The 17,017-nt window shown below is 42.0% G+C and overlaps 1 protein-coding gene across 1 annotated transcript in view; it reads left to right on the top strand.

Moving 5' to 3' along the window:
• The window catches only part of spsb4a (splA/ryanodine receptor domain and SOCS box containing 4a), a 67,146-nt gene extending 58,438 nt beyond the window's left edge, over window positions 1-8,708 (top strand). Inside the window, exon 3 of the mRNA XM_036596784.1 lies at window positions 7,531-8,708. Within this exon, the coding sequence (XP_036452677.1) occupies window positions 7,531-7,658 (128 nt within the window). The 3' untranslated portion in view covers window positions 7,659-8,708. The remainder of the gene's footprint in view (window positions 1-7,530) is intronic.
• Window positions 8,709-17,017: the final 8,309 nt, after the last annotated feature.

The raw sequence follows: 17,017 nt of genomic DNA, 5'->3' as shown, positions 1-17,017 counted from the left end.
CTTGGTGAGATCCAGTTAGGCTTTCCCATTTCTTGGCATTGCTTCCCTTTGCTCGCTTAGCATAGAGGCTTGCCAGGGCGCTCAACTCATGCGCCTGAAGATTTGATCACTGGAACCTGACTGCAATCTCGTTCTCCCTCTCACTTCTGTTGCTATAGCCCATTAAAAAAGTCCTAAAGGGTCCGCTGGGTAGGCTTTATCACTCTCTCACACACAGGCACATGGATTTCGCCTGATGTCTTTGAAAACCGCAGATCTGAGTTACCACTTTTCTACACAAATACACTTAATTCCTTTAGCTACCCTTCAGGGCCCTGTCTCCCAGTCTCTATTTGTAGAGCTGGGCTCTGTAAAATACTTGACCTGGCCTAGTGCGATGAAACCTCCTGTTACATAATTCAATCATCACTAATAAGCGTGTGCTTTGTGAGTCATCCTCGTCAAGGGCGGCGCGTGTAATCATGACGATAATTAGCAAAGATTGTTATACCTGACTCAGCCAACTGAATAATTCACGATTGAGTGTCATCATCCCAGAGCAGCCTCTCTCATCAAGTCTCTTTCATATAGTCTTCATAGATAATGCATCAACTAAAGCAACGGCCTCAACTGATGGTAGGACAGCTACTATCGGTAGAGGTAGAAGCTATAGTTCTGCAAACCCACAACGCAGAATCCATGCCAAAACTGTGATAATGTCTTTGTCTTGGTTCCTATACGTGATCCCCACAGCTCTCCCTGGCTCCCCTTCCTTGCCTCTCAAGCACTTTCGGAGCTTTCCACCAGGTACCGCCCCGCACCCCACCACCCTTCTGACTCTAACCTTCCAGTGGCAGTACTAAGAGCTCTCCCTGAGACCTCCCCCACCCCAAAACACAGTCTGACAGCCTAGTCTTTGCTGCTAAAGAGAGTGGGTAAATTAATTGGATTTCGCAAAATGCACTGCTTTGATATTTACAGTGCAACTCCCACTGCTTGACAGCAAGCCTCTAGAAATAGCTTCTGAAACTGTAATAATAATTAGGAATCCATGTCGGCCTCATTCTCTCGCTTTCCCTCTCTCATTCAGCCATAAAACCAATTCATTTGGAGTTTAATAGAGGAGCAGGGGATACGGCTAGCGAGATCCAGAGCACATCGTGTCAATTTGTCTGACCCTACTTTAAAGGCTTGTGCTTTATATTGACGTGGAAGACGCATCAATCCAAATTCCAACTCCCAGTATATGTTTCCTGACACCTGTCGGTTCATAGCAGATAAAAGCCTATAGTTTTTTTTCAAAGCACTTGCACCAGACAGAGCTCCATTACCCTTGGTAATAAAGGTTTCACCAACTGGACATGGAAGTTAGGAATGGGTGTTTTAATCATGCTTGCTCTTGAGTGTCTTATTTTATTTACTTATATTTTTTATTTTATTTTACTTATTTTAAAGTAACAGCATTTGAAAATTCCAAAGAGAATATTTTACGTAACAATAACTTTCATGAATTATTAGGGGTGAGATTCTCTTTAGGATCCATGAGATTATATTATCATGATATGATATTAAGCCCCGATACAATTCAATCATGGTTTTTAAAGATTTGTTAAATGATATTTTGCAATTTATTACTTTGACTACAAATTATTCCTCCTTTTTATCGAAGCAAAACAAAATTGTCAAGTAGACAAACAACATTTAAAAAAAGCCTTATCATTTCTCTCACGCAAAAACTTCTATATCTCAAGTTTTGAACTTTTTTGTCTACTTTATTGCATAATTTGAAACCAACAGTTACCTTTTGCTTTGTGTTAAAATTACTTGACAAATGGACCAAACAAAATAGTCCAAAAGTGGGAAAAAATCTTGTTACATTAATTTTCATCATGAAGTTAAGCATGATTTTTCTTTCTCCTGTAAAGTTACTATTTTGGAAATGCAATTTTTTTTTTTCTGATAGCAACATTATACATATTTAGCAAATGCTTTGCGTGCAGAGTAAACGTGTTATCCACAACACTGTCAGACCACTCCTAAGAATACCTCTACTGACAGAAACCTTATTAAAGGTAGAGCACCATCACATGAATTAATACAGAAATGCATTTTTATAATCTATTAGTGATACAATCTGCTTCAATAGATGTTAAAATATTCATAATTATAATACAATATCAGTACTTGGGCCTCCATGTACTGATGCTATTTTTAAACCCTAAATATATTGCAATATTAGCCTGTACTATACTTTTTTCTTCCACCTCTACATCTTCCACTGTCATGCTTTTGTTTTAAACATTTGCAGTTTTAAACATTTGCAGTATGCAAAATTTTGAACACTTCACATGTTTTTGTTGATTTTCTAGGCAACACATCCTTTACAGGGAACTTAAAGGAGACATTTTTCTCCAAATTTTAGTACAAAGTTTAGTGCAAAGTTTAACATAGAGGAACAAAATAAAAGATTAAATATGTGCCATAAATTTTGTACAGGCCACATTTATTTATTACACTTATTTTTCTTAGAAAATCAACAAAAGTTGTAATTTGACCTGGTGCACCCAAACTTTTGCACATGACTGTATTGCTCTGCTTAGCTGTGACCATTATGCTTTACCTAGGGTCCAATATCAGCTGCATGTGTGCTCGTATTCTCTGCTGTTGTCACGCATTCAGTCAAAAGCAACAATAATACACCATTTATTTTTTTACTGTAAACTACACATTCAAATACCAAAGAACCTCGCCCATCACTGACGGACATACAGGGCTAACAGGCCAAAGACTGATATAATTCACACTCCATGACATAATATTGTCAGCCAGTTTATACGTCCTCGCCTGTACAGTTTTCAGATTTCACCATATATGGAGTTAAACGGTACAACGCCTGGTCCTGGACCAGTAACAGCCTGATACACTTACTGCAGATGGTTATATGTGTCATTTTTGCCTCCATTTTCTTTCAGATGTCATCTTCCCATCTGGCATGCTGTCATCATTTGAAGCTGAAGGCCACTGAATGGCCAAACAGCGCTCAGTTTATGTTTCATCATGGGCAGTACTGGCTTAATCTTTGTGTTCTCCATGGTCAGGCTCAGCTTAGGGGTAAATTTGAGTGACAGCTTTTTCATTGGTATGTCTGTGCATGTGTTTGTTCATGCACCTACACATGTTATTCTAGTGTGTGCTCGAAGGATCTTTGTGACTCCGCTCATGAATGCGGCTCCTGCTGCTCCCTGGGGTGCGGAAGCCTGATTAGCATTAGTGTTTATTCCACAGGGCCTATTTTTAGCATGGCTTAGAATGACTTCCTTGTTTTATAGGTTCTCTTGAGCTTGTCTGTCTGTGCTTTCAGCACAAGTGGAGTACGTAGTGGCATGGAGCGTTTGAATGTGTATTAGGCAAACACCAAAACTGTGACTTGAGCATCAGGCCTGGGGTGGGAATTTTGTTATCGTCATTTTTCACCAGTCTATTCCAAGACTCGTGTACAATGGGGCCAAATTGACATATCAGAGTCATATAATTTGATTTGTTGTCTATAAATCATATCAATTGGATTTGGTGTCACAAACAAGCAGGCAGTGGCATAATGTGATTGAGTAGCTACAGGGAATAGACTGAGTGGGAGTACAACGGGGTGTGTGTGTGTCTGTGTTTGTTTTTGTACAATTTCCAAGACATTATAGTGCTGATTTTGTAAAGTGTGTATTATATATTACATATGGGTATATATAGATATAATACATAAGGGTACTACCTTAATATGGCAACACTTATACTAATACTTAATTTACTTTCAAGTTACATTTAACTAAATATCTACTAAATTGACCATAATTTTCTTTAACTCTCTGACTTGGAAAAAAGTCCAAGTCCCATTGACTTACATTAAAAGTACAGTATATTTTTTCTTCTTCTGTAAAGTTACCCTCTAGGATACTGTACTTTTAATGTAAGTCGGTGGAACCAGACTTTTTTTCCAAGTCATTCTATCAATAGTCGTAACAAAACCTTCTGTCTCCAAAATGGTAACTTTACAGGAGAAGGCAAAAACATGCTTCACTTTTAATGTAAGTCAATGGAACCAGGTGTATTTTCAAGTCATTTTAGGCTGTTTCTTTTGGTCCATTCATCATGAAATTTACACACAATATAAAGGGCAATAAGCATTTTCGAATGATATCAAAAACTGAAAAACATCAAAAATGGAGATACAAGGTTTTGTTCCGATAGCAGCGATATATATTTTCTCCCCGTGTCTGTGTGGGTTTCCTCCCACAGTCCAAAGACATGCAGCCAGGTCAATTGGACATGCTAAACTGCCCATTGGTGTGAGTGTGAATGTGTATGTTTGTCTGTCTGCCCTGCGATGGACTGGCAACCTGTCCAGGGTGTGTCCTGTCTTCCACCCAATGACAGCTGGGATAGGCTCCAGCACCCCACCGCGACCCAGAAGAATAAGCGGTTTGGATGGTGTGTGTGTGTATATATATATATATATATATATATATATACATACATATATATGCACATACATCCTTCTCAGTGCTCCTAATCTGATAAGCCAGCCTTGATCCTTGCAGCCTGTATGTGCATGAATGTGTGTGTGTGTGTGTGAGTGAGTGTGTGTGAAGGTTATATAGTAAGGCTGTGTGTGTGAGGAGATGTGGGAGGTAAACGATGATGGGTTTGGAGACTGCACTGCTCTCTGACTGGCCCATCAGTCACTGGTGTCACACTGCTGCTCTCTGTCTCTCAGCGCCCCGCCAGCATGCCTGCATTACATCCATATAAATGTCCAGCGTAATGACTACACCCAGGCCTTAAAGGAGTACTTCACCACAGCCATGAATCTAAACCACGGAGGACCGGTTAACCCTCCAAGGATCCAGCAGTGCATTCAAAAACATTCTTACATTTTGCTTAATTATTTCTCACCTGTAGAAACAAGCAGAGATATTATGCTCAAAGAGTAGATTCTAAACTTTCAATCTGTATCACATTTGCATTATTATGTAAAAGAAAAGATATTTTATTATGATTTGAATTTGACATTTTTGCCAAGTTTATGTTATTGTTTACATTGAAACAAATGGGATAAAATCAGATATGCAGAATCTGTCAATACAGTATGTAAATCAAATCTACTGCAATTCATTGAGTAACAATGATATGCAAGTGTGTGAGAAGGATTGGGGCGACACCAAGCAGGATGTCTTTAGGTAGCACTCAGCATGTCTGAGCTACAGCGTGAACAAACAGGCGAACTGAAATGATCCATTTTGCTGTTTTTCAGAAGACATAAGTTACATGCTTCTTTTAGCAGAGCTCTTCCTATTTCTCAGTTCTCAGAGCGTGTAAGCCTTCTCTGAATGTCTTTTCCTGCGATGTGCAGAAGAAAAATCTACGAATTCTAGTTGCGTTCTCCAAGAGGCCACACTGGCGCTCTCAGTTGAGGTGTGAAGGATGTGTTAACTCCTAGAAAATTAGTTATCATTGTTGTTTTACCATATGTTTAATGTACATTACATATGCTATATGGCCAAAAGTTTGTAGACACCTACTCATCCAGCTTTTCTTTTGAAATCAAGGGTATTAATATAGAGTTTGTCCTCCCTTTGCTGCGGTAACAGACTCTGCTCATCTGGGAAGGTTTTACACTAGATGTTGGAACATTGCGGTGAGGATTTGATTGTATTTCTCCACGAAAGCCTTAGATTAGTCATGGATCACAAATGCCGCTCCAACTCATCCCTATGGCAAAGTGTTCCGTCTCTTCAGCGAACACAGTTGCATTGCTCCACAGCCCATTGCTAGGGCGCTTTATACCTCTCTAGCCGACACTTGGCATTGGGCATGGCAATCTTGGGCTCATGTACAGCTGATCCAGAGTGTCTTATTGCTTTTCTATGGACATTATACAACCTGAATAACATTTACATTGTAGTGTTGACAAGTTCATGTCTGCTCTACACCAATGTGTCAGCGATAACTGTGACAATGTGCAAAGTTCTTTGCCTTCTGACACTTCTGGTGTGTCTACCTAAAGTCCTTGTATAGCTTCCCATCTCATCTGGTTAAAGAGGCAGGCTTTCCCTCTGCCTCCATACGATTTGATTAGCCTTACCAACTTTGATATGGACCTAACAATTGACAGTGAGGATATGTCAGTCTCAGTCAATTCACAGGCAGCTGTGCTCATTGGCTCCATGTGTGGCCATGTGATGTGGACTAGGGATGGTTCGATGGTTCTAGGCTTCTAGGCAGATGGGTAGTGGCAGTGTGGCTTTGAAAGCAGCAGCAGTGCTGTTGATAAGGACAAGGCTCCAGTGGTAAGAACCATCCATTATTCAGGAACTCTGTCAGCTGGAGTGGAGGAGTGTTCAGCCAGGAGCTGAGCGACACACACATACCAACACTCTCTCACTCACTTACACACACCACAGAGAGAGATAGAGGGATGTACTGTTTTGTGCTGCAGGCTTTTGAAATGGTTTAGAGCCACCATTGAAACTACACTGTTCGACTTATACCAGATAAAATAGTTGAGTAGTTGGAAAAGTTATTCTTAAAAAGAGACTACTGTGTGGGCACATCACTAAGCACTCAAAGCAAGGCCTCATGTGTGAAAATCTTGCTTTCTGATTGGCCATCTGCATATCTGCAGTGACCCTTTCAGAGTGAGACAGTCGCTGGATTGAAAAGAGTTTGTGATATTCACAGCATTACACCTTGAAAAGGTTTTCAAGCATTTAGAAGCTTTTAGGTGAGATATCCCTGAAAGTTTGCTGCATTTGTTTCCTGCAGGTTTGTTTTTGAAAAATCACCAGGTTGTGCATGTCACACTAAAACTGTGGTCTGCAGTGCCAGTCAAATAGCCTTTCCTGTCAGTGTGGGCGGCCAGGTTAAGTGGCTGCAGACTGCAAACTGCAGTAGACTCTCTGGAGATGAAATCTGGCTTGAAAGACTAGTTTAAAGGGTGTGGAAGCATAATTCATGCAATTGTTTGGCAATTAATAATATTATTTTCCCCTTACTCTTAATATAGTTGGGATTATTTGTACATTTTACCCTCTCCCTACCCCACCAGTCTCTTGCCTACTCTCCTCCAAACCAATATCACCACCACCACTGTCAGTTTAGTCATGGCCGATTTCTACCCACTAGCCAGGTCCCCCCTTATTCCACTGGTAAGGTAAAAGTCACATGAACTGCTACTGCATCGTTTTCTATGCAGCATATTTGCATAGCTCAGCAGTCTTGGAGGAGAACATCAGCTAACAAACATGTATATTGGCTAGCATCACACTGAATTATGGAGGAACAGAGGGGGCCATTCTAGCCACTAAGAGAAATCAAATATAGTTGATCAGCCAAGGCATGTTTGGTGTCAGAAGATCTTTAGCTTTTTGCACTGGAGCCACAAAGCTAGTATAGCTAACAAGTAATGGTGCTTATGTGCTACTGTTAAGCATTGTTTGGGACACTTGCCTGAAAACTTTCAGTAATCTCAACCTTTCTCTCCTTCTCTCTTCCTTCCAGCGGAACCCCTGCCTCTGATGGACCTGTGTCGGCGTGCGGCACGACTGGCCCTGGGTCGGGACCGACTGCAGCAGATCGAGACTCTCCCTCTGCCCCAATCTCTGAAGAATTACCTCCAGTACCAATGAGCTGGACAAGAAGGGCGCATACACTCAGACTCAAAGAGCGCAGGCCTGAGGTGCAGCTACTGTAGCGCCATTACCAGGCTGCTGAGGGCACATGTTTACATTGAGAGCTGTGGCTATCTGGTGGACACTTGTGGACTAATCCCTCCTCCCCCCTTTGATTTCCCCCTCTTGGAATGATTTCTTTAAATTATTGATGGTAGGAAAGAAGTAGACGTACCTCTACATGCCTGCAGCACCCCCTGCTGGTGGGTGACGTGTAAAGTCTCTCCCTGGACGTTGCAGCACATACCTCGACGCTTGGGAAAGCACACTAACCTTGGGATGCCTTTGAGAGCTTACAGCGATGCTCCTATGTTCCAGAAGCCAGGCAGCCTGCGAGGCAAAGCCTCGGGAGGCTGCAGCCCGCAAGCCAAGCACCTAGAGGCCAGACTTAGCAGATGCTGTCGAGCCTTTTGCACCTCTTGGTGGCAGTGCAGTGTCCCAGATGGTGCCGAGCAGGTCTTACCCCACGCACAACAATGACAACAGGCCATCGCTAGCCCACATTATCCACAATGCTACTGAGACTGCTAAGACTGACAGAACTTACGTAGTACCTTAAGGAAAGTAGGTTAACAGGTGTATACATGCAACATAAATACTCCAAAAAAGTATCGAGCATTTTCTTTTCCTTTTTATTCTTTTCTATTCCTGAGTTTGTACCCTAATTTTAATGCGTGTGCATCTCCTCCCAGGCTGATGGTTATGATGATGACTATACTGCGATGTTATTGCTATGTTTTATTTATCTGGATCTAGTTCCTTTTTAAAGAGTATGAGGGTGTGCTAACTGGAGCACCCTCAGAAATCCATCACGTATGGCTTTTTATTTGAAACCGTGATGCTGCTTTTATTATTATTATTATTATTATTATTGTTATTATTATTATTATTATTGATACTAGTGTATCTGCCTGATCAGATGGAAGACCTTCTGTGGCAAACAGTGGAATGTAAGGACATCGCTGATGTTAGCATATTCGAAATGTGAATAAAATCCAAGTGAATGAGTTCATTGTTCCCATTTTTTATGAGGCCAACATGTTGTGTGTGTGTGTGCACAAGTGTAAACATTCCTTCATCCAAAAACAAGCTCAGCTCAGCCTATTTACATAATTCCAACTCTTTTTCCCAGATAGCTTTGCATGGTGGTTTCCCTCCTTTCTTCACCTCTCCTCACCCACATATAACCACTTACTGGCCACTTTATCAGGTATATGTACCTTACCATATAGGTGCGATGTGTAGTGTGTGTGTATATACACCAACTGGCCACTTCTTTACATACACATCCTTTTACCAGCCCCCTTTCACCCTGTTCTTCACTGCTCAGGACTCCCTCAACCATCATATCCATATGAGCTTGTTGGGCATCCCATTCCAAAACCACTGATATGGAGTTAATAGGAAGTTGGCCCTCTTTTTATGAATACAAAAGCCTCCACTCTTCTGGGAAGGTTTTCCACGATATTTTAGAGTGTTTCTGTGAGAATTTTTGCCCATTTAGTCAAAAGAGCATTTGTGAGGTCAGGAAATAATGTTGGATGAGAAGGCTTGGCTTGTTGTCAACATTGTAATTCATCCCAAAAGTACTCAGTGGAGTTGAGGTCAAGGCTCTGTGCAGACCACCAGAGTTACTCCACACCAAACTCGTCAAAACATGTCTTTATGGACTTTGTGTACAGGAGCACAGTCATGCTGGAACAGGAAAGGGCCTTCCCCAAACTGTTACCACAAACTTGGAAGCGTAAAATAGTCAACAACATTTTCTATGCTGTAGCATTAAAATTACCCTTCACTAGAACTAAGGGGCCCAAACCTTGAAAAACAGCCCTAGACCTTTAACCCTCTACCACCAAACTTTAATGTTGGTACTATATATCACGGTAAGAGGCATTTTCCTGGCACCTACCAAACCTATTTGTCCATCAGACTGCCAGATAGTGAGGCATGATTCATCACACCATGGAGCACATTTCCTCTGATCCAGAGTCCAATGGTGGTGTACTTTACATGACTCAAGTCGATCACATAGTGATCTTAGGCTCGTGTGCAGGTGCTCGGCCCTGGAAACCCATTTCATGAATCTCTCAATGCACAGTTCTTGCGTTGATGTTGTTTCCAGAGTTAATCTGGAACTCTGCAGTGAGTGATGCAATAGAAGATAGATGATTTTTAGGCACTACATGGTGGCTGAGCTCTGTGAGTGTGCATGGTCTACCACTTCATGGCTGAGATGTTGTTGTTCCTAGATCTTCTATTTCACAATAATAGCACTTACAGTTGTCTGGGGCAGATCTAGCAGGGCAGAATTTTCATGAACTGACTTGTGGCAAAAGTGGTATCCTATGACAGTGCCATGTTTGAAGTCACCGAGTTCTTCAGTGTGGCCCATTCTACTGCCATGTGTATGTCTATGGAGATTCTATGACTATGTGTTTGTTTTTATATGTTAGCAATGGGTGTGGCTGAAACACCTGAACTCAATAATAAGAAGGGGTGTCCACAAACGTTTGCCCATATAGTGTATATACGTATATTTATTTACACATGTTAGGAAAAAGCAGAAACATGAATTTAACAGAAATTACACAGAAACCTCAACCACGAAATATAATATCACAATTTTTAATATTTAGTATGTCCACTCTTGGTTTCCATTACAGCCTTCATTCTTTTCAGAAGACTTGCTTTCAGTTTTCAAAGAAATCCGCTTCCAAAGTTTAGTAAGTGGATTATCTTACATCTAATCTCCTCAGAAATATCTCCTGAAAAATGAATAACTTGTACTTATTGGCCTGTACTGTATATTTATGGGATATGTGTATATATACACATGCATACAGTCTGAGACTTCAAGCATGTTATCTAACTCAAGAACTAGAACATTCTTTTCACATTCTACTGTGTGCAAAATCAGTGGGTGGCGTAACTCTCACCTTTCTCCCCTTTCTCCATACTAATCCATACTGCCTTCCTTTTTCTTATCCCCGATGCCAGAATAGGCACCCTGCTATTGACCTGAAAAAGCCTGAACCAGGCGACTGTGTTTCAGGTTGCTTCTGAAGCTACAGCTAATACTCCTTTTGCATAAAGAGAAAATATAAATGCCCCCCGTGCCCCCGCCATTGTAAGACACAATCTTTAAGTGCCTTTTTTTAGATAATGGAGAAGCTTCCCTCTGGGGCTGAACAAATGCAAAAGTTGGGTTTGCCTTAATCCTCTGCTTCAGGCTGATGCATCATGCTGGAGGGGTTTCAGTATTGGAAATCAATACCAGACAACAAGATACTGGCCTTTTGTACCTGCACAAACACGGTCCACTTTCTTTTTTCTCCCTTACTCAAATGTTATGAGTAAACACAGATCCTAAAGCACAGGGTCAGAGATAAGGCCTTGATCAGGTAAGCAGTGGCACACTGCAGAGAGTCACAGTCTGGTGGTATGTTGATGATCACCACCCATAATCTCATCCGTGATCTCTTATATACTTTTGTTTAGAAACATTTCCTGTGTAATTCCACTCACTGATTATTCCAGCACATACGTATTCACACATTATATGGCCAAAAGTATTTGGACATACCTCCTAATTACTGAAATCAGGTGTTTCAGCCACACCAAAGCACATAGTCATGTAATCTCCATGGACAAACTCTGGCAGTAGAAAAGGTTGTACTGAAGAGCTCATAGACTTACAGTGGGAGTGGGGCATGCAGGTAAGGCTTTCCGCACAGCAGAGGACTGAAGGAACATGCAGGAGGCTCCATGGTAGTCAAACTGGTCCAGTGGGGCAGGTAAGCAGGGGCACCCAATCAAGGCAGATCTTGCGATTGCATCAGACCAGACAGGATTGGCAGTTGTTCAGCTCAGCAAAGATCACCCAATCAAGGCAGATCTTGCAACAGGAACTGGAACATTGGAACAAATGGGCTACAGATGTAAAACCGCACAACATCAAAGTGGACCTACAAGGTAATTTCAATGAAGTGGCCATGTCTAAAAATGCTTGAAAAGAACTTGGGAACCATCCATTGTTTACAACACACACTCTTATACTTTAGAGTCTTGGACATTAGCATTGTGTTCACTTCCTCCAAATGTTGGCTTCAATGTGCTGCCTAGACATCGGCCTGTGACCTTTTCCTATGGATGCTTAGAGGTGTGTGAGGAGTGAAAGAGAGAGAGGGGGACACTCGTCCACTGCTGAGAGCCTGGAGCGTGAAAAGAGCGAGACATCCTTGATGCACTTCCTCCCCTGTGGGGCCAAGTTGTTGTGTGAGAGAGAATGGGAATATAAATAGTGAGATGCCTAGAGCGGCGGTTGAGGGGGCAGCCTCTCGATGTCACAGATGACCTCAGCTATCAGCCCCCTTATGCAGGTGCATCCTGGCCTGTGAGAGTCACAACATTCTGAAAAGCTTCTGAGAACGGACCATGCATTCTCAGAACAGCCCACACATCTGGGCTACTTAGAAAGCAGCAGGCTTGTGTTTTGCTTGGCCGTTCCCATGTCAGCAGTCCCTGTGCAGACATTCGGCCTGCATGCTCAAACAACACTGGCTTGGTGGGACAGGAAATCCAAGAGCACATTTTGTTTCTTCTGTGAGAACCCTTGCTGGCAAGAGATCATGAACAGAGTTCAGACAAAGAGATGGCCAATCTATCTTTAAGCAATCTTGGGGGAAACTGGCCATTTACTGCAATGCATTTCTGGGTAAATAGATGTTGTATGGTGGGAAAAGGCTCTGCAGTTACGTATCTCAACTGAAATAGTAGTAGTCAAGGGAGCTGCTGGGATGTGGACAGACAACTCATATCAAAGAGGGGATTGCAGAGATTTCAGGGATTGTCTGTTTGCTTTTCTCCTTAGTGTGGATGTTTAGGGGACGTCCAGAGAGATAAGACAGGTAAACATACAGTTGTCATGTTCATACAGAGGTCTATGTGTCTCTCTGTAGCCAAAACTGTTTTTTTTTTTCCAAGCCAGCTTGCATAAACACAGCATCCCTCATATCTACTGCATTTGTGCTGAACCCTGTCTGTAGGGCCCACCATATTTTGTTCTATTCCAGCTTAACAAAGGCATTAAGAACACTGAATACCTAGAGATGCTGGGATGTTAAAGTAAAAATACGAGCATCTAGTGAGCTTCAAGAAGGGAGATGAGAAACGCTTTGCTCAGGCCTGAAGCATTCCTGTGGTTCACACCTGTGTGACGCTTTAAGGAGCACAGCACAGCTTAACATAAGCCTTTACAACATTATGCAGTAGGATGCCAAGAATCAAACGCAGCCAAATGACCCCCAGCAGACCGAAGAAAAAGTCGCAGCCTCCTGGTAAAAAGTATACCTTGCTAATGTGGAATTTCTATTTGGCAGCTACCAGACAAAGTCTCAATTCTCAGCCGACTAAATGGGAGATAGATGTTCAATCGAGTCATGTAAGAAGAGAACACATTATGCACTGGATGCTTCAGGCTGCAACTGGAAAATGGACTGGCTCCCTCTTAAGTCAGAAGAATAGAGTTACACTATATGGACAAAAGTATTGGGACACACCCTTTAATCATTGAATTCAGGTGTTTCGTTCTCTCCTATCGCCACAGGTATATAAAATCAAGCACCTAGCCATGCTGTCTGGCTTTTCCAAATATTTGTAAAAGAATGGCTCATTCCACAGAGCTCACTGAATATGAGCGTTGTGCTCTAATAGGATGCCACCATTGCAACAAGTCAGTTCAAGAAATGAAAAGTGAGTGGTATTATTGAAAAGTGGAAGCATTTAGAAACCACAGCAACTCCAAGACTAAGCTGAGCAGATGCAAGTCCTATATTACCAAGCACAATGCCAATCAGTCGGAATGGTGTAAAGCAGCCACCGCTGGACTCTGGAGCGGTGGAAACGTATTCTGTGGAGTGACGAATCATGTTTCTCTATCTGGCAGTGTGATGAACAGGTCTGGGATTGGCAAATGCCTGGAGAATGTTACCTGCCTGCTGGCATTGTGACAACTGTAAAATTTGGTGGAGGAGGGATAATGTAATGGGGTTATGTTTCAGGGGTTGGTCTAGGCCCCTTAGTTCCGGTAAAGGGAAATCTTAATGCTTCAGCAGACCAAGACATTTTGGACAATTGTATGCTTCCCACTTTGTGGGAAACGTTTGGGGAAGACCCTTTCCTGTTGCAGCATGACTGAGCCCCAGTGCACAAAGCAAGATCCATAAAGGCATGGCTCATGAGTTTGGTGTGGAAAAACTTGACTGGCCTGCACAGAGCCCTGAACTCAACCTCATCGAATACCTTTAGGATGAACTAGAACGAAGATTGCAAACCAGGCCCTCTCGTCCAACAACAGTGTCTGACCTCACAAATGCTCTTCTGGTTGAATGGCCAAAAATTCCCACAGAAACACTTCCCAGAAGAATGGAAGCTGTTATAGCTGCAAAGGGGGGACCAACTCCATATTAACGCCTATAGATGTAGAAAGTGGTGTCATAAAAGCTCCTGTGGGTGTTGGGTGGGCCTGGGTGGAGATAGCATGGTGGCCAGGACGGATTTCTGTCTCTTAAGGACGGGAAGGCATGAAAGTGTTGACATCTTTCTGATACCTCTAATTTCCTAGCATATTGACCTTGTTAGTCACATTGTTGCCTGTGCTCAAGTCCCTCTAAGTCTCTGATCGATGCTTTGAGCCACTCAATCATTTAACAAATGACCTTTCCCATACCAGCATGGGAAGGAGAAGATGTGGCAACCTGTCATGTTCTTGACAAGGGCTCTCTCTTTCTGTCTCTACCCCACCCCTACCTCTCTACTTCAGGTTAATACCTTTGGATCCCTCCTTTTCCCTTCAAGCAAGAGGTGATGGACACCCTCACTTTGCCCTCTGTCAAAACCGACATCCCTCGCAAAGCCCCTTGATGAAACACCCCAGTGGGGCCATCAGTCTCTGGTCAGTCTCCGGTCTCTGCTTCATCAGTTTTTGCCCTTCATTAATAAGGACCTGTGCAAATGGTGTCATCATTTATAACTCTGAAGACCAAGATTTGCCACTGAAGACCTCAGAGGAAGGACAGTGAAACCGGGGAAGGTATATGCCTTTAGCGATTAGGTGCAGTTTGTCATCTGATGTGTTCAGAAGCTGCGCCGAAGATTACGCTTTAATATGGCCAGATTTCTGTGCCTAATATCAAGCCCCATCTCTAAGAAGCAAAGCCCACTTAATTTGCAAAAGGCAAAGCAGGCCTCTGGGTTTGTCTCTTTTTGCACTGGCATGGCTCAAATTAGGTTAATTAGCTCTCACAGCCGGCTAGAATTCCTAATGAGATCTAACCTGCCTGATACTCAGGGTGTTCTAAGGTGCAACCACACACTTACACCCACATACACATACATGTGTGGATGAATATAATAACATATGCACACATAAATGCATAATTTAAAGGGCTGTTTCATCATAAATTGTTTATACTTGTTTGTATATTGTTAATGGTTTATACTCGGGCACTCAAGGTCTTTGCTAGTTGATTACAGCCCATGCATTTTGATGTAGGCATATGTAAGTGCTATCCTCATCTCTAAAAATATTACGTCCTCCCTTTTGACTTACGTGTGTTCATTTCATGGTGTCACGGAAGTCCAATACTCCATCATGGTAATGAGGGGCTGCTTATTACTGAGCTCTGCATGGTATATGGGCATATACCCTGAAATTTGATCTGCTTCATGTCACACAGAGCCTTGAAACACAACACACATGCACATAAACATAGATACGCATCTGTAGTAAAAAGGGTGGTGACATATCCCTGCTTTTATGGCTGTGGATCTATCCCAGTTACAGTGGCCTTGTCAGACGCTAGGCAGAGGCAAGTGTCAGTGCAGGCATGGTAATAAAAGTTAATAGCTTAATAAATTGTGGCCTGTTAAGTCCCTTGTGGCTGGGATGAGGTGACAGATGAGGCTTTGCTGAGGAGTGCAGAGTAGCCTAGCTTTGAACAAACTGCCTTACTACTATATACTGCTCACTGTATGATCTTGACTGTCTGTCATACAAGCTTTGTTTTGATGCTAGTAAACCTGTAGCACTTAGCTCTTACCATTTAGCATTCCACTGTCCCCGTCTAATCTTTCTGGCCATATATCCATGGGTTAAATTTTGCACATTAGTACAGCTGTACTGCATTATAATATAAGGAGTAATGTTGAATCCTACTACTACTACTGCTAATAATAATAATAATAATAATTAGCCTGTATTAAGCCCTTTCTTGAACATTTGTTATGCTCTTATTAACCCATATCAAACAAGTAGCTGTTAATTAATTGGCTGCTCATAACTACTTTAGCAAGCAATAACCAGGGTGAACTAGGGTAATGGGAAGTCAGTTACTTACCTGGCTTGATAAGCTGGCAGCTTTTGGCTTCATCCGCCTTAATAAGGGCATACTAATGGATTTCTAAACCGTTGTGCCAAATGTTGCAACGTGTAATACAGAAATAAAGTATTCTAAAGAGCCATAATCATTGCTTAATAAAGTATTAATGAGCAGCCGGTAGCTGCTGGCTTGGTAAGACTGTAAAAGAACATTGCAAGTGTGGTGGACAATGCTTAATTTACTGTAGTTATTGCTTAATAAAGGAGAAGTTAGTGGCCACTGGCTTGATAGGTCTTAATAAAAGGGTTTCAAGGGCATTAGAATGACCTTCCAACACTAAAGTGGTACAGTGTATTATAATATTTTAATCAAGTAATTATGGTAGCCCTTCTGCATCCCATCACGCATGCATTAGAAAGACGGCACACAAAACATGGAGAATGGGTTCTCAACCTTTTACGCCCCAGGGCCTACCTATTCATCACTGGTAAGCATGAAGGCCCACAGGAAACATTTAGCTTAGAAAGTTCATTTTTTGGGAAATTTTTAACACAGCAATGTTTGAGTACATATTCCTACAGCATGCAATGTATATCAGTAATAAAAATAAAATAAAGCATATTTTTTCACTGATAATCATAACAAAATGCCATCACTAGCCCACTGCGGACCACTTTCCACTTGGCCTGAGAACCACTGAAGGGTGTTTTGCAGCCCACTTGTAGTCCAGAGTCCAGTGGTTGAGAAACCCTGATGTACACACTTAAAAAGATGGTTCTTCAAGGGTTCTTTAGTAAAGAAAATGGTTCTATGTAGAACTATGAACACTTAAAGAACCCTTTGCATGAATAAAGGATTCTTTGCATCATGAAAGCGTTTTTTAGATTGATGGATAATGTGCTTAAGAACCCTTTCCTGATGCAAAGAACCCTTTAGATG

This window comes from Colossoma macropomum, unplaced genomic scaffold (assembly GCF_904425465.1).
Source record: "Colossoma macropomum unplaced genomic scaffold, Colossoma_macropomum, whole genome shotgun sequence".
In the NCBI taxonomy this organism is placed as follows: domain Eukaryota; kingdom Metazoa; phylum Chordata; class Actinopteri; order Characiformes; family Serrasalmidae; genus Colossoma; species Colossoma macropomum.
This window is presented reverse-complemented; position numbering and strand designations above follow the sequence as displayed.